The sequence below is a fragment of the Daldinia loculata genome, assembly GCF_022478755.1.
Source record: "Daldinia loculata strain CBS 113971 unplaced genomic scaffold F4817scaffold_146, whole genome shotgun sequence".
In the NCBI taxonomy this organism is placed as follows: domain Eukaryota; kingdom Fungi; phylum Ascomycota; class Sordariomycetes; order Xylariales; family Hypoxylaceae; genus Daldinia; species Daldinia loculata.
In genome coordinates this window covers 1-25,381 of record NW_026055000.1, presented here as the reverse complement: position 1 = coordinate 25,381, position 25,381 = coordinate 1, and the positions used below count along the sequence as shown (strand labels likewise).

Genomic DNA, 25,381 nt, shown 5'->3' with positions numbered 1-25,381 from the left:
AATAAAATAAAATAAAATAAAATAAAATAAAATAAAATAAAATAAAATAAAATAAAATAAAATAAAATAAAATAAAATAAAATAAAATAAAATAATTATAATAATTATTATTATAAAATTATTAAATTATATATATATATATATAAATATTATTTATAAAAATTAAAGTTTTATATGTAAATAAATCACATATTACCACGTATTTTTTTATATATATAATAACATTTTAATGTAATAATTAATTAACATTTTAACAATAATATATTAAATAAATTTTTATTTTATATTTTTAAAATAAACACATATAATTAAATTATAATATTTAATTTTTTATTATAATTATTATAAACGTTATTATATTATTTAAACTTTTAAATATTTAAATTAAACTTTTTTTTATAAATAATAAATGAATTTAAATTATTTAAATATAAATTAATTAATTTTAATATTTTTATTATTTTATTTTTATAATATAATTAATTAACATTATTATTAATTTATTATAATTATAATAATAAATTTAATATTATTTTATAATTTATAAAATAATATTATAAATTTTTATTTTTAATAAAATATTTTATTTATTTTTAACTTTTAAATTTAATTATAAATTTATTTATTATAATATTTTATAAAATAAAATATTAAAAAAAATTATTAAAAATAATATAAATATTTTTTAAATTAAATATTTTAATATTAATTTTTAACGTTTAATATTAAATAAAATATTAATAATAATAATTATTTTTTTAATATTATAATTTTAAAAACGGTATATTTTTACGTATTCTATTTATAAAAGCATTACGATTTAAAATATAAAAATATTAAGATTGTAAAATGCCACACCCGTAACTTACAAGTATACACACTTAAGCCATTTGTTTCGTGGCGCGGGCGTTGCCTGCCTCCACGAGATTTGGTTTAAACACTGAGATATAACTACATATACACTTTAACACAATCACGTCTAATTCCATCGTTTTTTATTAATGTGTGAGACCTAGTAAATGGAGCATAATATTGGATCTAACAAGGACATGCACGTCTTCCATCATTTAACTTAATTGAATGAGAGGCCGTCCGAGGTGTACAAGGGGAGATATTGCCGGGCGGGCGTGTCAGATTTAGCCAATGAGAAGACGTGCATCCAGCAGTTGAGACAGTACAAGTGTTTAGTAGTAAATTCGCATGGTGTGTTAGGTACTTGATCAAGAACATTGTTCTCCGGGCTATGGCACACACCAGTACAGACATCATCTCTCGATTCGAATAACATCTTAAATACTCGTCTACTATATACAAAACGTGTACCGTTAAATAGGCGAGAAAATTAGAAAAATGATAGTACCGGTCGCATCATGCTGGCCAATTTAATTCATTTTATGAACGTAGATGAACAACTCATAATGGTCGGTATACAATGGTACTTTTCAGGTCTTATGTCATCATACATAATCTCACTGACTTTTGTAAATCAAATAAAATACCTTGCATGATGCAACCGGGATCATTATTTTCCTAATTTTCAGCGCTATCCAACTATGTATTCTCCAGGTATCAAACGTATGTAAAGCTATTCTAATTGCAACGTGAGTACATATGTACGCAAAAACATGCCTATCCATATAGGCACATGCATGGATGTATGTCCCTTTCGTTCCACAATAAGTACCTAGGTACCTAACTTTACCACTTGACATGTATTTAAGTAGGCAATTGATTTAATTATGGTTACAGGATTACATGGTACAAAGAGCTACTATTAAAATTGTATAGTGGGGTACGTACCTTTAATGCGCCCTACATTAAATGAAGCTACTGCCGATTTACAAAATGGCTGTTGATCTTGCGCTTGCCGTATAAACAATTTAATTTAATTGCGCGGCCATAACAGACTGTGAATGATTACGGGTGTAATTTGATTTGAGGGTGGTGATTGTGGTGACTTTCCACATCAATGTGGCAGCAATGGTAAAAGTGCATCGTACCACTTTTCCATATACATGTATTACATGTATCGAATCACTGAATTTCTACGGGGAAATACATCTGCATTGCGTTGATTGTCATCAAAATAAGCTTTGCGGCTCTTTCAAGTAGCTTGTGACTAAAATCCTTTCGGCGCGATCGGAACGATCAAGTACCTAAACCCATGACGTACCCACCTGCACTTCTTTTCCGCTTTTGAATTCTTTTCCCCGGCTTTCTGATTTCTCAATCCAACATCAAAAATTCTCGACTTGCGTCTGTACTATTAATATTTTCAACTATTCATTCCCGCAGCGACCTGATTACGTTCCGTCCGAGCTCATTTATCTTACGCCAGCCAGCTCTCCGCACCGGTACCTCGCACGCTGATCCGATCACCCCTCTCTTTTCTCCCTTGTACTGAATTCCGCCTCGACATTCCCTACATCTCCCGCACCTTTAATACGCCGCCTTCTTTCCATCGTTTTACGATATGATATATTAGGTTCGTCCGGCTCAACCCGTCGTCGATTTTATCGTGCTAACCGCGTACCTTGCTTTCTAGTTGGGTATATTTTGGTATCGTTAGGAAGAAAGATAAAACGAGAATATCCTGTAATAGCTTTTTAGCTACGAGATAGAATTTAATACGACTACGCTTGACATCGAGACGCGCGCGGTTCTACCATTTTCCTCCTTGCGGTTCCTTTAATAATCTACAACTTACCCTTTCGGTGATAGACGCAAGGCGTTAGCGTTGGTATTTTTGGATTGTTCCCATTCCCCGAGAATCCGCCTACGCCTACGCGCGACTGCCGTCGCTTTTACAAAGAACCTCTTGCCTTTCGAGATTTGAAATATCATGTTTTGTTTGCCCCTAAAACACAAGTTTGCACTAATACATCGGACAAGCTGCCATTAAGAATTTTACTGCCAAATACTTGCGTGTTCATGTATATAACCTCGGTACTTACTCATACAATCTCTATCTGCCGTTGCCAGTTGCTGTTGCTCCTGCCGTCGCCCCTTCCCGTTGCTATCTATTCCGGCACTTGTCGTCGGTCTTTGAAGATGCTTTGTTTAGGTGTTGCTGTTCTCCCGGGCATGAAGGTAAACTGCCCAAACAGGTATCCGCGATCTCGAAGGTGAGTCATCAGCTGCTTTTCCAAGTTGACTTTTTTCCCAAAGTACCTACTAATTCCGCTTATCGTTTCTCAAATCACAGCTTTCCACCACCTCTACTCTCCTACCAAATATCTGCCCTAGAGCAAGTCAGACGCGGTGCCGTTTGAAAATAATCATCACTCCGAAGTAAGTTTTCAATCCCCTTCTCGCGCTTATTTATCCTGCCTTGCCAGCAGCTAATTGATTTCTCGCTGTTCAGACCATAACCTTCTCTTACATTCTCTCTCCTACAAACATCTGCCATAGAGCAAGTCAGACGCGGTGTCGTTTGAAAATAAACATTACTCCGAAGTAAGTCAACCATTTTCTCGCGTCCATCATTTTCTCGCGCTTGTTTATTTATTTTTGACGTCGCTAACTTCTCTCACTGCCTAGGTTACAAGCTTCTATCAGTCACAAAAGGTACGTACCTGCTTATTCCACCGCGCCAAGGAATGTTTATTCTTCAACACCAAATAACATTTCCATCAACTCTCAATCGCGCAACAATCAAACCTCTTCTTCCTGCACTGCTAAATACCATTCATTAACTTATTTATTTCGCGCATCCGCAGATCTCCCTTCGTTACTCAAACCTTTTCACTTTTATCCCTCTCCATCCCACTACTTACTCTTCGCGAAACTTTCATCTTCGCATCTCGCATCTACACACAACCTCTCATCCCTTGCGCCAAACCGTCGCAACCTTCTTTCTCACCTTGACACGCGACACCTTTGAGGTAAGTAGACGCGCATCATTGTATTAACTTTGTTACATTTCGTCAACATCGCTAACCATCTCGTCAGCCTCGCCCATCGTCTATCTATTCTGAACTCTAGCACTTTAACTCCGAAGTAAGTTTCCATCTATCTTCCATCTCTTATTATCTTTCATCCCCTTCTATTGATCCCTTTCTCTCCTGATCCCCTATTGTTTGTCGCGCGTTTATCGCGTTATTGAAGTTTTTTATTCTCTCTGATGTCCTTTTCATTCCATCATATCACCATTCCCCCTCGTCGCCCCCTATCCAAACCACGCCCCTTCATTTTTCTCTCATCATTATCCTTTTGAACCCTTCTTTTCCTCTATCTTTCTTGCGTCACTATTGCATTCTATTCCTATTTTTATCCTTTGTCAGTTTTCGCTTTTATTTTTTCCCCTTTTTTTCAAAATTGTTTTCACGACTCTTTTTCTTTTCACCCCTTTCCCTTTCCCCCTTTTCCCTCTCCCCCTTTTCCCTTTCCCCCTTGTCCTCCTATTCTTCATATTCCTCCTTTCCCATTCTTCATTCTTTTCCCCCTTCATCTATTTTTTTTCTTTCTATTCTTTCCCCTTTTCGATTCCTCCTATTTTCGATTCCTCCTATTTTCGATTCCTCCTATTTTCGACTTGATCCCCTTCACTCTTCATCTCAGAGTTCACAATCAAGAACTGTCCAAGCATCCTGATTGCTAACCACGTTATCCAGGATTGTCATCTCCCTATCATGTCTGATTGGGAGAATGTAAACCCCGGCGGTGGGGTGGCCGAGGACGTTCAGGACGTCGAGGTAAGTGTCTGGCAAGCTTTTCTGTATCGTGAGTTCTTGCTGACAAAGCTCTCAGCAGCAAGCACACGAGGAAGAAGATGCCCTCGATGACGACGCTACCGACCTTCCCCAGGGTGCGGCAACGTCGGTTTCTCGCACCATCAACTGCTTGGTGATGCTTGCGGGAAAGCCGCTTAACATCAATTCCGGTGAAACCTTGGTCAATCTCGGACGAGGCTCCGTGGACCAGCTGGAGTTCAGTTTCAAGCTGGAATTCCATCCGGCGATGTACAATAAGGCCCGTGTACTCATTCACAGGAACGGCTTCTCCGAAAGTAAGCATATGCGCAAGATCTGGGTTGGCGCGATGGAATTTTATTTCCAATCCATCACGAAAGTTTCCGCCACGAAGATGCCCAAGGACAGCGCCTCCGTGATGATCACCGAGGGCTTTGTCGCATCGGGAGGTCCTGCGGTAGAGATTGACACGGGCGTTCTTCGCCTGTCCTTCAACGTGTCGAGAGCTTTCATCTATCACGACAAGAACAAAGTCGCGGACTCTGAGGAAATGCAGGCTCAAATCAAGCAAATGGTTGAATTCGCCGAGTCGGTTAGCGGACAGTTTCCCAAGGAAATCGCCTTTTACTGCGTGAACGACGACAAGACCCCCCAGTCAGATCAGGCGGAGGGTGGCTCTGGTAAAGTCGTGAGGATCGGCCCTGATCACGGTTTCACCAGCGAAGTCTCTAACCTCAACGTCTTCGTTGCGCTCACCATGATCCATAAGGATAAGAGAGACCCCCTCCGTCCGTGGTTCGCCCGATCTCCTAGAATGGAGGTTCTTAATGGCGGAACTGTTCTTGTCACGGGAGAGAAATACCCAGGTGCAGGCAACATCCAAGTTTCCAGACCCATCACCGACTCCACCATCCCGGCTTCCATCAAATTCTACGACACGCGCCAGTACAGAGTCGCGCAAACTTACGGCACTCTGGATGATTCCGCGCGCGCGCAAGCTGTTGCGAACGACATGAAGGAGCAGACATTTCAGTGCCACATAATTTCCCTTCCCGGAAACTATGATGGCTGCGGAAATCCATCCTCCGTCGCTATCGCCATCTCCCTGCAGCGCGACTTGGTCCTCCCCCGCAAAGGCGAAGACTGCAAGATTTGCTTCTCGGATCTCCGTCGTGTCCAGAACGAGAAGTACGATGTCGACATCGCCGAGCATCTACCCGGGTTTCTCACCAACCTCATGTACTCTGCCATGCAGGCCCAACAGGAGGCTGAAGACTTTGTTCTGCGCTACGACGTCGTCAAGGATGAGAAAGCGACCGGCTCTATCATGGCTGCCGAGATACGTACCGCACTGACCGCTATCTACACCACTAGCGAAAACGTCGGCGGCATCGTGAATCTCAAGAATCTGCAAGAGTTTGCCAAAAAGTACCAACTTCACTTGAAGATTCCCGTGGTCAAGACAGACGAAGATATGCAAAAACGTCTCTTCCAGTGGCACGCGCGAGTGACTGACAATCCCCTGCCCCTCCTCAACAGCGCTTTCAAGGTTTTCGTCGCCAAGGTGCCCCAAGAGCCCTGGTTTGAATCTTGCGGCGGTGACAGAAGACGGGCCAACTTTTGTCTACAGCTTCCCAAGCAAGGCGAGCAGTATGGCGACTACATTCAGCGCATTCTCGACGCGGCTACCGTCGCTTGCGCGATCCAGGTCGAGCCTGATACCAAGACGCTTAGACAGGAGATCCAGGCGCACGGGGAGATGCAGCATCCCGAGTCCACGCCTGATGAGACTCCCCGCCCTAGCGAACTTGCCTTGCGCATCTACGAGTGGTTACCAAGCCTCTGCAGCCCCCCCCCTTTCGTCGTCGACCACTTCGCACTCTTCCCCTTCATGTCCAGCGTCCTGAACAAAGAGGCGCCCCAGCATCTCCAGCGCATGTACGACGACTTGGACGAATCCAAGAAGACCACCTTCGCCGATCACATGAAGCGCATCCCCTGCGGTCTCGCTGCGATCCCGGGAACAGCCGCCTGCGGAAAGTCCAAGTTTGCCCAGTTCTACACTCTGATGCTTCTGGCGGCCAACGCAAAGGAAGATGCCTCGACTCGTCACAAGGTCTTGATCTTAGCTCCTCACAATCAGGCTCTCGACGACTTGGAACCTAAATTCCGCCGCGCGCTGGAAAAGTACGGCGCACCCCCCGAATACGTTCCTCAGATGGAGAGGGTTTACGGCATCATCAGCGAGGTTGGCGCTGCCGTCGGCGCTCTGAGCCGCACCAAGGACGAGGGCCAGCAGCGGCCCGACGAGGTGGATGCTGCCGATCATTTCCTCGCAGAATTTGTCTTGGACGAGTTCAAACATTATGCTGATCAGCACTCCAAACAGCGCGGACGCAAGAACTTTCACTCTCATTCCCTCCACGCATCCGTCCTCGAGCACGTGCGGGAAAATCCTGCCAGCAATGTCAACATTGTCAAGTTCCAAAAGGCAGCCATGAAGGGAGACGAATTACACATGAGTCTCAAGGCAGACGCTACCAGGGACATCAAGGAACTCTACAGGAAGAAGCTGCAGAATGCCGATATCGTCTTTGCTACTCCCTCCGCGGCACGAGAGACCTTCTTCAGAGACGCCTTCAAACCCACGCTGGTCATCGTCGACGAGAACTCGCGGATGAGAGAACTTACTTCCATCATGTGCATTTCTTCCTTTCCCACCGCTGAGATGTTTATGCTTCTCGGAGACCCTCACCAGCTCGTCCCCTATGTCTCTTCCAATCCCAACAAGATGACAGCGCCGTTCGACCCTCAGCTGAACGTTTCGTGTCTGGAGAGGATGCAGCGCGCCGGCGTCGCTTTCGACGGACTCTTGCACAACCATCGCCAATACGGAAATCTGAGCAAGGACCCTAGCCGGTGGTTTTACGACAAGACCATGAGATCCGCAATCAAGGAACAGTTCCCGCCCCCCGTCTCTCACGTCTCCAAGATGATTCGGGAAAACATAGGCGGCAGCGGTTCCCGCGTCATTGTCGATATTACCAGCGCCAAGGAAGAAGCCGTCGCTTTCTCTTTCAAAAATGGTCAGCACATTCAGTACATCTTGGAGATGGTTCAGATCTTTTTCCGCGATGCGAAATTCACTTCTGTGGACGGCAGTCGCCCTGGATCCATTGCTATCATCCCCATGTACGACGCGCAAGTCACCGAACTCGAGGCCCTCCTGCGCGACCGAAAGCTCGTCCGCAACCTCTTTGCCACCGATCCCGATCAGCTGGCCCGGCGCGTGCAGGTCAGCACCCTAGACGGATTTCAGGGCGGACAGGCGGACCTGGTAATTGTCGATTACACGCGCACGGAGCGTCCCGGCTTTACAGGGGACATCCATCGAATTACTGTTGCCCACACGCGCAGCATCCAGGGCGAGATCGTTCTGTTGCGACAGCAGAGCTTCTCCAATACCAAGGCTTACATGCGCAATCTCATGACAAAGAATTTGCATATGGTATACAGCAAGCTCCAGCAGGATCTTTCCGTCATAAAGACCGTAGTGTGCCAGAAATGTCTTCACCCGGGCCACGAGGAAAGCAAATGCGCCGGTACCCCCCGTTGCATGAACTGTGCATATCTTGGCGGTCATCGAACTTCTGCTTGCTCCCTTAGCAAAAGCTTGGACGTCACTGAGGCTTCTGGCAGCGGAGATAAGCCGGCATGCCATCGATGCCAGTCTCCCGAACATCTTGCAAAGGATTGTCCCCGGAAGCTAACCTGTCGAAACTGCGAGAAGCCGGGACACATGGGCAAGGACTGTCCCGACCGCCCCGCCGGAAAGCCTATGGCCTGCTACCGGTGCGGAGGCGAGCACGTCAAGGCGGAATGCCCGCACCCTGCCGACGTCCGCTGTACCGATTGCGGCGGCAACCATGTTTCTGGCGTCGGTCTTTGCCGTTCAACCGACACTCGCCCCCGCCGGCCTCGCCAACCGGCCCGTACCGACGACAACGTCCTGAAGAAGCCGTCTGCTGCTGATTTCGTCCATACCAAGACGACAGCGGAACTCGAGGCCTCTGGCGACGCGGACACGTTTTATTCGCAAGAGACCCGTGACCTGGTAGATCGAATCAGCGGTCTTTTCTCTGGCGACAGCTCGGGGGGTTCGGCCCCCGCGGCCCCCGCGGCGCAGGAGGATGGCCAAGACGATACCTCGCCTGAGGAGCAGAACTCGTCTACTGTGGACAACTTTTCGAATGTTCCCGCGGGAGGCGGCACTTGGGGCACTGCCATGAAGTACGACGACGACGACATTAAGTGGTGATTGATGGAACTTGGCATTGCTCGGAGTGAGGATCCGACGGAGTGAACTGTACGTAGCACGTAATACTCATAATACTCATAGTACTCATCGCGGAGCCTACCGGTCTCCTTCATGTACAATGACATAGCTAGCTGGCATTTCTCACGCGTGTTTTATTTGGTCTGATTTCTGCGGCCACCAATAAGAATTGATTGCTCTCTAATACCTTGACTTTTAATACCTTGACTTGTAATACCTTGACTTTTAATACCTTGACTTCTCATACCTTGACTTTTAATACCTTGACTTCTCATACCTTGACTTCTCATACCATGACTTCTAATAATCTGCGATCTGACCCGTAAGCGTCCCGAGCAAGACGAGAAAAACTGCTTGGGGTTGCCAACATGGAAGGAGCTCTACCGCGATGTCGAATCTTATTTCACCTCATACCTCAGAAACTACCTCTTGTCTCCTCCCTCAACCTCTCCCCTTCCCTTCGAACTCAATATGACGCCAGATGCCTGCTGGCGGTAGACTCCTTCCCCCGCCATCATCAACATGGGAGTTTACGGTAAGTCCACCCCATTGCGTCTTCTTCTCAGGCTTGTACTAATACAGAACCCACAGTACCAACTTCCTCGAACACCATCTCTCCGCCGCGATTCGGGTAAGTACATCTCTTTGGCATCAGCACACATGATCACGACTCGCATTAGTGCGACGTCTGGTCTCTCCAAAAGATTTTGCCAGCAGCTGCGCGAATACTTTAACTTTTCCGTCCGCGCTCCTTCTACATGCTAACAAAAACCTCTTCCAGTCCCCGTCTCGCCCCGATCTCATTGCTATCGCACGAAACATCTGCCCTAGAGCAAGTCGAACGCGGTGTCGTTTGAAAATAATCAACATTCGAAGGTACGTAGCACTTTCTCCACCCGATCTTGATAGCAGCTGCGCGAATACTTTAACTTTTTCCATCCCCGTTCCTTCTGTAGACATGTTTGGCAGTGCCAGTCGCTAACAAGAACCTCTTCTAGTTCCCCATACCACTCATTCCCTTATTCCTCGTTCCCATCACTCTTCATTCCTCTACCCTTGCCTCCCATACCCCTAATTCCCTCCTCTTCTCTTCTATACCCAGTCATATCGCATCGCCATTGCTCGCTATCCAACATGGCTGAAACCGCGGGCAATAACCCTAGTTCTACCGTTGCTCAACTGCTCAAGGAGGTTGAAAAGTTGAGAAAGTCGGAAGAGGAATTAATCCTCTACACCTGCCAATACAGATATGCCCACGCCGCCGTCAAAGAAAGATTGGCTGGGATCTGCGGCAAGGCTAGGGTGACTCTTCTAGACGCTCAGGTGGTCGTTCGAAACAGAGTCAATCGCGGAATGAAAGGGGAGGATCCTCCCAAACCATACGTAAGCGTTCCGATCTCCCGCGTTGCTGCTTGTAATCTGACTTGACCGCAGCCTCCGCTGAAACTCCCCGGATCCTACGGTGTGGAGGAGCCCATTTCCAAGTTTGAATCGATTCTCGACGAGTTGACTTTCGACCCTGCTCGGCCCCCGCCTCCCCCGCCGATAGCAAGCCCAGTAAGTCATGTTCCGTGCCTTTTGTGTGTCCATTTGCAATGTCTAACTCGCATCTATCATAGGGCCCCAGAGCCGATGCGGGGTCGAGTCGCGATGCGGTAAAACGCGAGTACAGCCCTGTAAGTCATATTGCTTCCTCGTTACTCCTAAATCTAACTCGAATCCACACAGACTGCTCAGCCGAGCATTGCCGTTCAGCCAAAGAGCGAGACTCAGTCGGAGAGTGCTGACGCGCCAGCTATCCTTGTTCGGTCGACCATTACACCTCAGCCGGACTGTATTCCTCGGTCAAAGAGTGTCGTCCGGTCGACTATTGTTCAGTCGGCCATTACCCCCCTGCCGAAGAGTCATGCCCGGCCACTCAGCATTGACGAATCAGAGATCCTTGTTCGATCGACCGTCAGTCCTCCGCCGAAGAGGACCGCTCAGCCAACCATTATTTATATAGAGAGCGATGACGAGCCGGAGATTACTGGTCAATCAACGATTGCCGTTCAGCCTTGCGTTACTCCTTCGGTAGAGACATATACTCAGCCAGACCCTAAAGTAAAAGTTGAACTCGGCAGAGAAACAGAGCTGTTGGCAAAGGTGCGTGCAGTACTAAACAGGGAGAAGGTAAGTAACGCCATTGCCCTTTACATTTTATCTCTATTTTGTCTGACGGAAATGAATCATAGCATCGAGAAGCAGCGGCGCTTTGTGAAAGTGATTCCGACAGTGAAGAAATCTTAGTAGGTGATACCCTTCGTCCTATTGTGTCTCGTCGCTGTGCCGTCTAACTAATAATTTGTAGAGTGCCCAATGCGATAGCCGCCCGAAGTTGGTGAATCACGCACAAGGATCTGTAAGTAATCCTTCCTTCTCTCGTCTCGCCTTGTCGCTTCGCGCCTAACTCGAGTCAGCTACAGACTACTCTCGGCCCAACGACATATATTCCCCATCCTCGTACGATATCCAACAAGCGCCCGCGCGAAGAACATACAGTGTGTTGCATCCCCGTTTTTGTGTCTTGTTTCTACTTGGTGTCTAACCCGTTGCAGACCCTACAATCCGGCGGGGCATCTCTCGCGGGTCCCAGCAAAATCCAGCGAACAGATAGTCAGGTAAGTACCTTGCTTATTCGCATTACTGCATCTAGTTTCTCACTCTACCTAGGCGTCTACAGCCTCGGTATCCTTTGGCTGCCGGTCGGACTCGGGGATATCCGATATAGCTGAATCGGACGACCAAAGAACAGTCAGCTTGAATACCATCGCGTGGGTGAGTTCTCATCGGCTACGAGGCCTCTAGTAACCTCGTAGCTCCTTCCACCTCGCAGAGGCGTGGAACTGTTGGCTAACTTTTTTTTACCCTGAAAGACATCAGGTTCCAATATCGTTGCCCCATCCAAACCCGGCCGCGATGCGCCCAAGAACGCGGGTCTCGTGCCGTGCAAAAACGGAAACAGAACCCGAGCCGAGTGCATATTTGAATCTATTGCGAAGATCAAGAAGAATATCTCCCGACCACTCACTGCGCTTGCTGGTGGTTTCGACGATGATATATGCTTCACCGCCTTTCCCATGACGCGTGCCAACCTACCCATGCTCGTCCTACTGCAAGCTGCGGATTCTGTGATGGAGTCGAATCCCGGCAGACGGTCGCTATTCGAGATCAGCGTTGGATGCTCCCACGGCTGCCAGATACAGATGCCCCTCGTCAAGATTCTGAAGCTCGAATCAGCGGACCACGTGGCAGACCTCATGTCGAAAGACGCATCGGGCACGCAGCTGACGGTATCCCATCTGTGCCACAAGTCGTATTGCAACAATCCCAAGCACGTCATTTTCGAGTCCAGCAGAAACAATAGCAACCGCAACTCGTGCGTGAATAAGTGGGCATCCCCCAGCAGGAACACTCATATCCCCCATCACTGCGGCGTGCATGCACCGCCTTGCCTACTTCGCAACGCCCACAACGACCTGCACTCGACCATCATCAAAGAGTGCCAAAGCATGTCTTTCGTCTCCGCCGCGCGAAAAGCTATGTCCCCCGTCTCGTTCGTTCTCAGCTTGCACCCCATGGATATCGGTCTCTGGTACGACAAACCCACACCATTCACCACGGCGGGTCCCAAGGACGGCCAGATGAAGTTGTCGTACGTGGACACGCGTGGCGTCGTCCTGAGTAGCGTGCTCAAAGGTCCGACCTTCTCGGGTAATGCGCCACGCTTCTCCACCGACGACATGATTGGCCTGTTCCATGGCACTACCCCGGCTTTTTCAATGGACAGATTGGAAAAGACCGTGAAGAATTGCTACAGCGGGTCGGTCGGCCCTGGCGCATTTTACGTCGGCCTTAATACTTCGGGTTATCTCCAAGTAGACGCGTCCGGGCGCGACAAATACGGTAACAAGATAAAAGTCAAGCTCACCGTGACGTGTCCCTTCTGCCGTCACCCGATGTTCAAAATCATGCCCAAGACGCATCGCAACCCTGCTACTACTCCGGCATCCATGTCTAACCCTACCACGGTTCTCTATCACTTGCTCCTCCGGCATCCCGAGGTCGTCACCCCCGTAAAGGTAACCCAACTTCTCCTCATGATGCAAAACAACGAATTTCGCGAGTGGATCGAAGACGCGTCAAAGCTGAGCAACAAGACCAAGTCGTTCAGCCTCGCAGCAGTAGACAGGGATCTTAGTCAGTTTAAGATTCCCCAGATGCTCTTAGACCTTGCCGAACCCAGCGACGAAGTTGTTTATAAGCCTCAGCCCAAGCGAAACAGGAGATGGGATGCCGGCGCCGACGACGATTACAATGAATGATGATTACGACATACGACGAGTCGTCTGGCCTGCCTCGTCGAACCCTTCTGTTTCTATGAGCATTCTGTTAGTGTTCTGTTAGTATACTCTATTGTGCGGCGAAGAAGTTTCCTAGTTACGTGTTTCACATCTGTCGCCTCTTGGGCGGCGCGTAATCTGTTTCTACTTGTCTCCCACATGCGTCTTCCGCCGTGGGGGGGTGCGATACCTTTCGACCTTGCTACTTGTACGAGCATCCTCTACCCCATGCTGTCCAATCTGGCTCATCTGATCTCTGCTGCATCTTGGCGCCCTTGTAGTTTACTTAGCGCGGATATGTATTGGTGGAAGCATAGTTATTTGTCACGAGAGGTAAATGGAATTAGTAGCAGAGTTATAAATACGAACAAGTTTTGCAATTTTACAGTGCCATCGTTTTCTACGTGATAGAATTAACAAGCGTTCCACAAACGCGTCAGTCAGAGTGACGATGTGAAGATTAGCCACATGTTACGCGATGTCTCGTAGCGTTTCTAAGGGGCGACTTGCTCTCGCTGCTTGCGACACCAAAACAGAGCGAGATAGTAGATGCGCAGTAAAGTACCTAGGTAGTTTCGCTGTAAAGTAATTGCGCTGTCACCTACGACACCTAAAAGTAATGAAACGTATTGTGCACGGACTTGTAGGCTGCAGTTTCCTTCGCAAAAACGTTTGTACCAGGCAGCTACCGCCCACGCGACGGGTATGCTGTGCGCAGTGATTCCCACAATCTGTAAATTCATCAACAACATCAACAACATCAACAACATCAACAACATCAACAACATCAACACTACGAGGCTCGTCAGGATTCCTATTACATCAGCTTTAAACTCGTTAATATTCCCAGCTTAACTAATACTACGCGAACAACTTTGCGACCGAGGTTCAAAGAGCCTTTTCAATCGGCCAACGCAAAAGCTTGGTTTCGCGGCGAGGCCTACAAAACAGGTAAGACATCTTTTGAACCGCGAGCTTCCGCAGCCACGTCACATCTCCGCGCGCTTGGAGGATGATGCTGATCAAAGGCCAAGTTTAGGTGCAGTCTCGCCGACTCGTCGGGTTGAGAGCGACTCGGAACGCGCCGTCGAGACTGAATCGCACCGAACTACCCATCGAAGAAATCCATCTAAATTACATCCCGGAACCATTGGAATGCGTTTTCGAACACGTGATTCCGCAAAGATATTGGCCGAACCTGAAGAAAGTGCAGCTGGAATCTTGTATCTTCCACATGGGATGGATGCCTAAGCCGGTTTTTAAATGGTTGTAATCCGGCCGTCTTCAAGCACCTGGATCTACATGTTATGGACCTTTTGGACGGTACCTGGGCTGAGACCCTGGGTATCCTAAAGGGCTTATGTTTGGACTATTTCTCTATTGGCTGTTACATGGATGAAGAGGGTTTGATTCTTGATAGCGACGAGTTATAGCTAGTCAAAGATGACGAGGATGATATAATCCAATTCCGGAAGCAGCTTAACATACACCATGTAGCGAGAGCAATCTCCTCGCACGACTAGGTTATCTACCTAGGTAATACCTTAAAGAAGCTCGGATATTGTATCACGAGGTAGACCTCGAAAAGGAGGCATACTTGAGGGCTATATTATGGTAGCTTAACAACAAACCCCAACAAGCCATTCGATACCAATAACACCGAGTTCCCTATTGTGATGCATTAACGATCCGAAACTACAAATTACCGACCGATAATTCACGGGGCCTCCCGCAAACCCGAATTTGCCAACAAGAAGCCAAATGACAGGGCTGTGACAGCGAATACTTAACAGATCGCATATCCCACGCCAAGTTCCCCTACGAAGAACTTGACGGCTTTCGTGGCGAGTTCAATCGGGGATAAGCTACAGAACAGGAGACGGATCTTTCCGGGTAAGACTTTAACAGGTGCATAATTCGAACCCGACTAACAGTTAGCATATAGCAATTTTCATTTCTTCCCCTCGCGGCGGACTTCAGACTGTACGACCACGCTGCTGGATTGCAAGTCGAGGCTGTAGCAAGTTTATACTGTTTATATCCCTCGGGGCGGATTTCAAACTATATGACCATAGTACTGGATTGCAGGTAAGACTTTGGCGATTGCACAACTCGAGCCCGACTAACAGTTAACATAGGAATTTTCCTTTTTTCCCCTCACGGCGGCTTTCAGACTGTACGACCACGCCACTGGTTTGTGGTGGGCATTTAATATTTTTGTATTTTCCGTATCTTTCGCGACACGGATTTCAGACTCTGACCACGCTGTTGGATTGCGCGTTGGGGATGGATCCAACATCTTTGTGCCGTCCATATTCTTCGCGAGATTCAAGCCACAGATGTATTAGGAACCAACAGATAGAAATTCCGCTGTAAACGGCCAAAGTAGCCACGTAGATTTAATATCAATGTATAAGATCAGATACAATGATACCAGCAATGCTACCAGTTTACCGCCGTACTACCAATGTTGCCGCTCTACTACACGCAAATATTAAACTTGCGAATCAAATGCGTGAACACAAAGTTGCTTTATCCGGCATAGCTGCACTGATAGTAATAGTTACGAGCAATCCTTTATATATCGTGTCAATCGTGTAGCCGCGATCAGGTCAAGTTCGTCAGCACAGACTTGAAAGACAATCCTGCTTTCAGAGCCTCAAGGCTAAATATAATATAAATTGAAATAAATCCTGAACTGTGTACGTATTACATGCCTGTCGTGTGCCCTGATGCCAGAGACAGATTGAGTCAGGTTGGAGAATTGGTTTAATATATCTAAGGATCAATCCGATGAAAGCTCACCAGAAATGAATGTGGATATGGAATGTGCCTGGAAAGAATAACAAAGTATCTACCTTGAGCATTCAACACCAAGTAGGAACAGAACAGAACAGGTGGACGACTTCAAACTATAAGGATGTACAAAGAGATCACGCATTACAACCAAGTTCGGATAGGACGGGGACATGGTTTAGCACCAAGATTGTTTATGTCCAAGGTCATTGCAAGGGCGAGCACGGCGACGGCGCATATCTACTCGCTTCCGGGGTAAAGAAGGGGGTTTAAATGAATGTCGCGTGTGGATTTCAAATTAAATCAGTAGAGTTCAGATACTATGGCCGCGCCGGCCATGATCCACGTATAGGTATTGAACAGGAGCTGATGTCCCCTGCAGAGTATGGCTTATCACTGTGAATAAAACTGCGAATCAATTAATCAGGTGAATAGGACAGAAAGCTGTGATAGCAATGCTGTAGGATGCCCGTAGAAAATCAACGAAAGAGTGTATTAATGACGAGATGATGTTGAATTCATTGGGACAACCATACTCGTTTATGTCTTTTCCGGCATAGATAATGTCATATTTTCAGCGTATGCAGATGTAGACGGAATGAGCTGTAACAGCACCATCGAACTTACATGTACGCATCCAGATTGAGAGTACAAGTTACCATAGGCATTCTTGACATCTTTAGGCTTGCCACACTAGATCTCCTATCTATAGATGGCATTATTGCCAAATGGTACTTTCACATTGAACTTGATTCCTATGATATTAATTAGCGCAACACTTGGTGCCCTAAAAGACATGTTGGTGATGGTTCGAACGGGGTTGAACAGCGGTATTAACCCATGTAGGCTGCCGCAAGAATTGCCAGCAAGGAGATAGCACCGTCTCCAAGTCGTTGTATCAGTAGAGGTCAAGTCTCAGATTTTACGGTAAGTTGTATTTACCATTATTCCATGACGTACATCAAGATTGAATGGTTGTTTCTGACAACTCTCGCCAGGAGATTACGCGCATTGCTCCCCTCGCCTATTGCCACAAATTCCTCGAGTATATACAAAGGTACTATATTAAATTTTAATTTTAATTTAAATTTAAAATATTTTAATAAATCTTTTTTTAAGGATATTTATCCGAGTCGAGCGCAAAATTTTTTTTTTTGTGGTTTTAGGTGAAATATATTACGTGGCTGATGTGGCTAAGTGTGGCTTTACAAGGGCATATAGGTTAAGTCGACAATACGGCCGGGTGAGCCTCAAATCTAATATATCTGACCTGACTCGTGGAACTCGCTGGCGAATCACTCATCCTCAGCACCAAATTCACGACGCCGCCTTAGAGAGGGCAGACAGGATGCTCGCTCTGCGACGGGGCAAAGGCCACGACCAAACCAAAAAGTGCCGTCCCCGGAGGACAGACGGGTTCGGCCAACAGCAGGCACGGCTCTCGGGCTAGTTCATCCAACGAAGGTATCAAAAGCGCCCATAATGAAAGAGCTTAGCCCTCAACAACGAAAGAATGCCTCCAAGTTACGGGCCAATGCCCTGCCTGCCGTGCCTGCTCCCGAGCCTGCTGTACCGCCGCGGAGAAGCAGACGCTTACAAGAGGCAAAATCCGAAGTGTCTACTGATCCAGCCGCGGTTGCTTTTACAGACTCAGGCAACGGTGCGTCCCTACTAAGGCCTGGGAAGATCACACTGGGTAATCTAAAGTCCTCAAGTTCAGCGAAACCAAGGTGAGTGTCCAAAAGACCAGGTACCAGGCATCTGAGGTCGAAATAGGATGGGGCTCTCAGCCTACATAAAGGAGACTGCCCCCCTAATCTCTCAAAATAGCATTTCATCCTTTCTCGTGCTGGCGTCTTAATCTAGCAAAGGAGGTGTTAGATTTCTTTCAAACGTACCCTTCTGTAGAGTCTCTTGCTTGAGGGTTTCCTAATCTGCCAGACGGCTGTTCTCCGTCGCTTACAGGCATCTCTACGGGTAGTTATATCGACGAACGGGACCAGGAACTTGGTACTTCATATTCGAATTAATTTTCAGCAGCAGCACGCCCAGCATGGCCATCCTCATTTATCATTGATCTCACGGATATGGAAACGGAGGACGAGGATCGTCAAGCACCTGTTGCCACGCATATTGTACTATTTCGGGGGATACATCTAACCAACCGCCTCTTAGGGCTATCGCGGCCAGCCTTGTTCAATTTTTGCTGGAGCTTTGAAGGTAGGACGATACGTGTTAGCGTTCCGATGAATTGTGAGGCAGCTATTTGATGTAACAGGCGTTGCCTTTTAGCCCCATCCCATGTTTAGATAATTGGTAGGTTACATGTCACAAGGCAGAGGCGCAGACGCACAACGCGAAGCGAGACAAGCCGCCATTGCAACGCGTCGGCAAGGTCATTATGATAAAATGATAGCTCCTCGATAGATATTCGGGATGGTATTTTAGTAGCTTTCACCATTGTTACGATTAGTCAGACCGGTAGCCATCTGCTGTCCCGGGAACGCATTTAATACAAAGAAAGCGTATCGATCACGGCATGTATTAGATGCGTAGCGTCATTCCGAGCCGGCTGCGTAAGACCATTTCTAATGTAGGTTACGAAGCTTACAAATCATACTGGCGGGCTTAACTCCAGCAGCCAACAGACTGAAACCGTCATTGCTAATCCACTTAACCCGTTTATACCACTCCTTAAAAAATTCACCGACTTTGATTTGCTACCTCTGTGGAAATTCTAATCGGGATACCACCGCAGCTAACGCAGTAAATATTCGGGGCAATACGCCACTAATGAGATTTTGGCAATATTCCCGGAAACCTACCCACTAATCGGCCAACCGCTTCTCGGAAGATGCGCGGAACCGACCTAGAACATTCGGTCGATTAGCAAGACCCGAATCTGTACCTGAAGGCGAGGGTCATATAACGTGGTCAACCGAGCCGTACCTTTCGTTTTCCATTCTTCATTTCCGCTCGTCATTTTCTTCATCTCCTTTCGAGTTTCGACCTCAGTCCTCGACGAAACAAGATGGCTCAACCGTCGCGCCTCTTCCAACCGCTGAAAGTGGGAAATGTAACCCTCCAGCATCGCCTGATAATGGCGCCCTTGACACGTTTTCGCGCCAACGTGGAGCACGTACCTCTCCCGTTCGTGAAGGAATACTACGAGCAGCGCGCCTCGGTACCGGGGACTCTGCTCATTACCGAGGGAACCTTCATCACGAGGCGAGCAGGGGGGTATCTCAACGTCCCGGGGATTTGGTCCGAAGAGCAGATAGCAGCGTGGAAGGAGGTCACGGACGCTGTCCACGCCAAGGGCTCTTACATATACGTACAACTCTGGGCGTTGGGCCGCGCTGCTAAGCCGGAGGTGCTCGAGGCCGGCGGCGCCGATGTTATTTCCGCCAGCGCCATACCGTATGAGGAAGGCCAGCCGGTCCCGAGAGAACTAACGATCGACGAGATCCGGTCGTTCGTAGCCGATTACGCGCAGGCGGCTCGTAACGCGGTCGAGGCGGGCTTTGACGGTGTCGAGATCCACGGGGCCAACGGATATCTGATCGACCAGTTCATCCAGGATGTGTCTAATCACCGGCGGGACCGGTACGGCGGTAGCATCGAAAATCGCGCCCGCTTCGCAGTCGAGGTCGCTAGCGCCGTCGTGGATGCTATCGGTGCTGAAAAGGTTGGGCTTCGTATATCCCCTTGGTCTACGTTCCAAGGGATGCGTATGGAGGACCCGATTCCGCAATTCACATACGTAATCCAGGAGCTGAAGAAGCTAAAGCTGGCGTATCTGCACGTCGTCCAATCGTCGACCATCGACGAGAACGCAAACCTAGAAGCTACCGAGAAGGTTGCGTTTGCAATCGACGCGTGGGACAATACGTCCCCTGTCCTCGTCGCGGGTGGCCTCCGATCGGATATTGCGAAGAGGATAGTAGACGAGCGGTTCAAGGATAAAGAAGTCGCCGTAGTATTTGGCAGGTATTTCATCTCTACTCCGGACTTGCCGTTTCGGATAAAGAAGGGTCTGCCCTTGGCCCCTTATAACCGCGGTACCTTTTACATCCCAGAAAGCAGAGAGGGCTATACAGACTATCCTTTCAGCGACGAGTTTATCAAAGCGTCAGTCTAGGTGATGATAGCCTAGGAGAAAGCTTGAACCGGGTTAATATGCGAGGTTTCGCGACCTGAGGCTTCAGCCAAGCTGTAGGTAATACGGACTACCGAACGAAACATCCTATCTTATCTACGGAGAGTTATAAGTTTAGCTTGAGGTTCGACTGTTCCGGATATGCGAGATGAAGGATATAGACCACGCCATAAACGTAACATTAGCTACGCGAAGGCCATGAGCGGGAGTGTTAGGAGGCTAAAGAGATTAGATTTAGATCAAACCCTACAGTCTAGTATAAATAAGATCGACTATCGACTACTTGTTGTAAATGACCAGTCTGCCACTTATATTGGGAAATAAATCCTTGATGATTTCAAACCGGGGATACAGTCCATTCGCCGTGCCACGACTCCGGTCGCCATCTGTACCTCTTAGCAATAGGCAGATTCTACGGTGAGAAGTAGATTCCTTCTGGCCCATTTGCATGATTGGAGCGCAGTTAGGATTCTAGATGAGACATCTAGAACAAAGGACATGTTCAGTATGTATAGACGTAGACTCTCGTAGTTAGGTTAGAGTTCCACGCTGTTTGGTTCCACCTCGTGACAAGCACATAATGCACGCAAATCTGACTTGGACAAAGCTTCAAGTATAGGAAGCAAGATACTTAGCGGGTAGTTACAGAGTGAGGTTGTCCAATCGCATAATACGAATTAGACTCGTCCCAAAACCACTGGGAATATGTAGAAAGCCATTAGTTACCACGAAGACATGGCGGTATATTAAAGGGATAGACAAACACTCGCAAAAAGACTATACGGACATGGACCGGATGCTCCCTTGTATCTCGAATAATATGCGCTGCAGATTAATAGAAAAAGCATCTACCTTTCCTATAGGGTCTATAAATTATAGGGTGAAATAGGAATCGTTTATGAGTCGGGCTTCGCTCTGGAAAACCCCTACAGCATTAGTCGCATTTAGGTACCTGATTTAACTGAGTGCGCGCCGCGAGTTGGATAATTGAATCAGTACCTGGGTATATAAGTCGTCTGTTCTCATACTATCCTTCTGTCAGCCATGACTGTATGATTGGATTACTCTATGCTGCATCCCAAGCTTAAAACACAGGATAGATTCTCAGACACGCCATCAGTATATACCTAACCTTATAGGTATGCAGATCAAGTGTTTCTAGAATGTATTTCTATCTTACTTTCGCTCTTCTATTTACGTGAGCTAGTAAGGTTGGAAACAGGTACGGGCACAAGTTCGAATAACTGACAGGATCTAGCAACAAGGATTGCGATTTTGGAAGCAAACTGTATCACAACTGGATGCTACCTTACATGGCGGTGTCACCGGTGACAGCGGTTCTTCTCCAACCAAGGTCGAACCAGGCAGATGCTGGCCGCGGAAGACCAATAGTATCAGTACACGCTTCGGGCTGTTTTATTCGTTTCTTTCAGACCTGCGTAACTTCCGACTGGAGGCATCATAGGTACTTTAGGGGGTGGTCCGGCATCACCGACAAACTTAACCTCAAATATTTAAGAGACGTCTTACCGGAGGATGAGTTCTTTCAACCCGTGCGAGCCTGGGGTCCCAGACTATTATGCAGATCTAGGGATACCACAGCAGGCTAGCCTTCAAGATATCAAGGCGGCTTTTCGAAAGCTAGCGATAAAGTACCACCCGGATAAACAGGCTCCTGGCCAGTCTATCGATGCTTATGAATTTCGCAAGGTTCGCTCCTGTAAGCTTGCGGCGGTGATGGCTTGTTTCTAACCAGATTCCCATTTGTAACTTAGGTCCGAGAGGCTTACGAATACTTGACGGATAAGGATAGGCGGCAGACATACGATGTTGATTACCCCGAACTACGGGATAAGTGGGCTAGCTACAAGGCGTGGAGAGAAAATGTGCTTCGGTTTGAAGAGGCGAGGCGAGCCGAACAAGAACGGCGAGCCGCTAGAGCAGAAGCAGAAGAAGAGAAAAAGGCGGCGGAATCCGAGAGAGCGCGTAGAATGGAAGAAGCAATAAGAGCTGCTGTAGAAAGAGAAAAAAATGAAAAGATTAGAAAGGAGAAAGCACGGCAGGCTGAAGAGCGCTCTCGGGAGGCTGCGCGGAGAGCCCGTGAGCAACAAGAACAGGCCGCAAAAGATAGGCTCCGCAGGCAAAAGGAAAAGGAAGCAGAGAAGAGATCGGAAGAGGCGGCAAGAAAAGCTAGGGCCGAACGGGAACAAGCAGCACAGGAACGGTTGAAAGCCATCTTAATCGAAGAGAAGCAAGAAGCTTCTCGTCGGAGCTGGGCTAAGATGCGTGAAGCGGCAGATCAAAGAGAAGCGACAAAGCGACAACAAGCCTGGCCCAAGCAGTCTAGACCTACCCAACGCGAAGAGGCTCGTCCCCGATATGCCTGGAGAGATCGAATGGCTGCGAAAGAGCAGCAAGAGGGGGCTTCACGAACTGCATCTATGCGGGTGCAGCCGGAAAAGGCTACGCGACCTACGCCTCCGATATCTCATACGAATTTGAATCCTCGGCCCAGCTGGAGAGACGGGGCTACCGCAAAAGGACAAGAGGAGGGCCCTCCGCGGGCTGTACCTTTGCGGCATTCTGGGAGTACCGCACCCAGATTTACTTGGCGTACTTGGCGAGAGAGAGAAACGGCTAAAAACTCCAATTCTTCAGGAGCTGTATAAACTACAGATCTTCTCGCAGGATAAGATATGGTTATCTCGAACCTCTAGAGCATGAGGTGTGCCTTAATTCGAAGTGTTGGATTCGTGCCGATGTCTAGCGGGAGATACGTTTAATAGGGGTTCACCGTTTGGATGACGACTTGGGTAATTTCCGAATATAGATTAATTTGAAAGCGGTAATATACTAACCTAGTCATTTGCAAGCCTCTGACGCTGTGATTGTATTTTGATGTCATATCACAGGGCTCTGTAGATGCTTCGTCCCTTGTTCTCGGTACCCTGGAGCTGTTCTTATTTTCTGGTCCGCCCTCCCGTATGACAAACCCCCTAAATAATTGATTGACCGCGAAGCAACGATATCATGTCACAGTTGCCATACTAACAAAACCGCCGGTCATATTGAAAAGTCCAGATCAAGTAAATAACCCAAAGAAGAACGCCGACTTACTGTACTTATTAATACTAATCAAAACAGCGGCGTACATACTATTTTTATGTGATGTATTCGCACTACCGGCTAGCTGACGTATGTTGAATAAAAGGCGCCTTCGCGAGTGCGTCTGCTTGGACTTTCCAAATTTCTTTTCCCAACGCCATGAGCTCCAGTCCGAAGTCGTCGAGCAGCTGTTCCGCACCAAGCTCGCCGTTCCATAACATGCGCTGATACTCCTCGTCCGAGCCGAATGTGGCTGCTTTCCATGCAGCTTTCCAAATATCGATCGCTCGAACAGCCTGAGGGTGACAACTTCGGACGTCCGTAGCTACCATATAAAAGGAAGAGCGTTTGGCGTGGCCTGACTTGGGCTTTAGAAGTTTCACGGTAGAGAATTTGTGGAATATCCGCAAGAGATTTGCGGTGTCCCATGCCTCAAGCTTGTGAAGAAGAACAACCATGGTCCCCCCTGGTCGCAGGTGCTCGAGTCCAAGAGCCAACTGCGTGACCGACAACCTCTTCGCTTCTCGCCGCTCTCGATACGGGGCCCGCGCATGCGTTCGAAGAACCTGACCGTCGCAGAAGACCAGGTCGAAAGATTGGCGCGGCTCGAGCTGGCGTGGTAGGAATCTATCGGCATCGGGGTGGTCCTTGGGAACTTCCTCGACCCCCATATCTGCCGCGAGCATGGTGACATCGAGATACCTTATCTCAACGTTCGACGTCATGCGGAGTAGGACCTTGTGGCCACCATCAGATGCGGGTAAGCTAAAAGCCAAGGCTCTGGAAGTCGGACTTTTGCTCAGGGCGACATCGAGAAACCCCCCTGGCGCCATGCACATGTCGAGGATGTTTGGATGCGGCGAGCCGGGCTGTACAGCGAAGGCGCCCGTAGATCGATGAAGCTCATGTCCGATGCGTCTCATCAGCTCGAAGAAGTACGCAGCTGTCCGGTCGTCGGACTTGTCGGCGTTTTGCCGCTGCTTCTGAAAGAAAGAGTCCCCCTCGGGGTTGTCCCATCCCTATTCCACGCGTCAGTGCTATCTACGGGATCTGTGCTTACGGCCACTGACTCGTTGCCGGAGCTCGCTAATCTCTCGAAATTCGGCGCTCCGTTCGAGTAAATATGCCTTGATGGCTTTGCTTGGGTTCGCATGAGCAAATGGTGGTTCGTCGAGCTTTTCAGATGGCGTTGGAGCCTGACCAGGGAAAAGGAGAGAGCTCAAGGACTTGAGGGCTTCCATAACGACGTTGAAATGTATGTAGAGATAAATTTATCTGGCGATGCTTTGAGCGACGGCGGGAATATAAACATTCTCCACGTCTTGGAGAGACGAGAAGCATAGCACCGTCCGAAATAGTTCTTTTTGGGCATCGCTGCATATGCGTATAATTAGTCAGGTGCTACTTGATAGCAATCGCTTCCCGCGCCCATGTATGTTCCCGGCCATTGAGGCTGGCAGATGTGGTAGTACAAACGCCGTTGGTTACGGCCATCATGTCCGTCGGCGTCGAATAGATTTAAGCACTACCTATGTGATGGAACGCTAGGTATACCAACAAGCTTCAATCGCTACCCGCGCATGTATCTTTCATGACAACTCTGCCAAATTTGATAAGACTTTCCAATCTCCGAGTATGCGCGCCCTTTTATTAGCCAGCCTTATACAACATCAATAGACTCATATAAAATAGATACCTGATTGGCTAGTTCACCCTATGCATACATATCATTTTTGCCCCTGTTAGCCTCAATCTGATCCCGTCTTTTATTGATGCATGCGACCATTGAATGATTGAATTGAATGAGGCGGTGCAAGGTACGGTGCACCATTAGTGCGCAACCGACAAAACAAAAAAACGGATGAAAATTCGTCCGATTGGCTGGCGTAAGCGCTATAATTATAGCGCACTT

General features: G+C 47.7%; 5 protein-coding genes across 5 annotated transcripts; 4 read left to right on the top strand and 1 right to left on the bottom strand.

Moving 5' to 3' along the window:
• Positions 1-9,208: 9,208 nt before the first annotated feature.
• On the top strand, positions 9,209-14,046 carry F4817DRAFT_355350 (uncharacterized protein; the record flags this gene model as incomplete). Its single annotated transcript, XM_049305646.1, has 13 exons — positions 9,209-9,562; positions 9,619-9,658; positions 9,809-9,903; positions 10,026-10,410; positions 10,462-10,584; positions 10,647-10,703; positions 10,756-11,199; positions 11,262-11,315; positions 11,378-11,428; positions 11,487-11,567; positions 11,625-11,687; positions 11,740-11,844; positions 11,943-14,046. Coding segments are annotated over exons 1-13 (3,110 nt in total), but the record flags the coding sequence as incomplete, so codon positions are not given.
• A 3,641-nt stretch (positions 14,047-17,687) lies between these two features.
• F4817DRAFT_321693 (uncharacterized protein) lies at positions 17,688-18,423 on the top strand (the record flags this gene model as incomplete). Its single annotated transcript, XM_049301313.1, has 2 exons — positions 17,688-17,935; positions 18,381-18,423. The coding sequence occupies 2 exons, from the start codon at positions 17,688-17,690 to the stop codon at positions 18,421-18,423; spliced, it is 291 nt and encodes a 96-aa protein (XP_049153317.1).
• A 456-nt stretch (positions 18,424-18,879) lies between these two features.
• Positions 18,880-20,657, top strand: F4817DRAFT_355345 (FMN-linked oxidoreductase). The gene has a single exon (XM_049305645.1). The coding sequence runs from the start codon at positions 19,237-19,239 to the stop codon at positions 20,344-20,346; it is 1,110 nt and encodes a 369-aa protein (XP_049153316.1). The 5' UTR covers positions 18,880-19,236; the 3' UTR covers positions 20,347-20,657.
• A 919-nt stretch (positions 20,658-21,576) lies between these two features.
• F4817DRAFT_355344 (DnaJ-domain-containing protein) lies at positions 21,577-23,182 on the top strand. The gene is made up of 2 exons (XM_049305644.1): positions 21,577-22,074; positions 22,140-23,182. The coding sequence occupies exons 1-2, from the start codon at positions 21,901-21,903 to the stop codon at positions 23,031-23,033; spliced, it is 1,068 nt and encodes a 355-aa protein (XP_049153315.1). The 5' UTR covers positions 21,577-21,900; the 3' UTR covers positions 23,034-23,182.
• Positions 23,183-23,335: 153 nt separating this feature from the next.
• On the bottom strand, positions 23,336-24,911 carry F4817DRAFT_52782 (uncharacterized protein). Its single transcript, XM_049307588.1, has 2 exons — positions 24,540-24,911; positions 23,336-24,488 (listed from the first exon to the last, which is right to left on the bottom strand). Exons 1-2 carry the CDS (start codon positions 24,708-24,710, stop codon positions 23,544-23,546), a joined length of 1,116 nt encoding a protein of 371 aa, XP_049153314.1. The 5' UTR covers positions 24,711-24,911; the 3' UTR covers positions 23,336-23,543.
• Between the last annotated feature and the right edge of the window lie 470 nt (positions 24,912-25,381).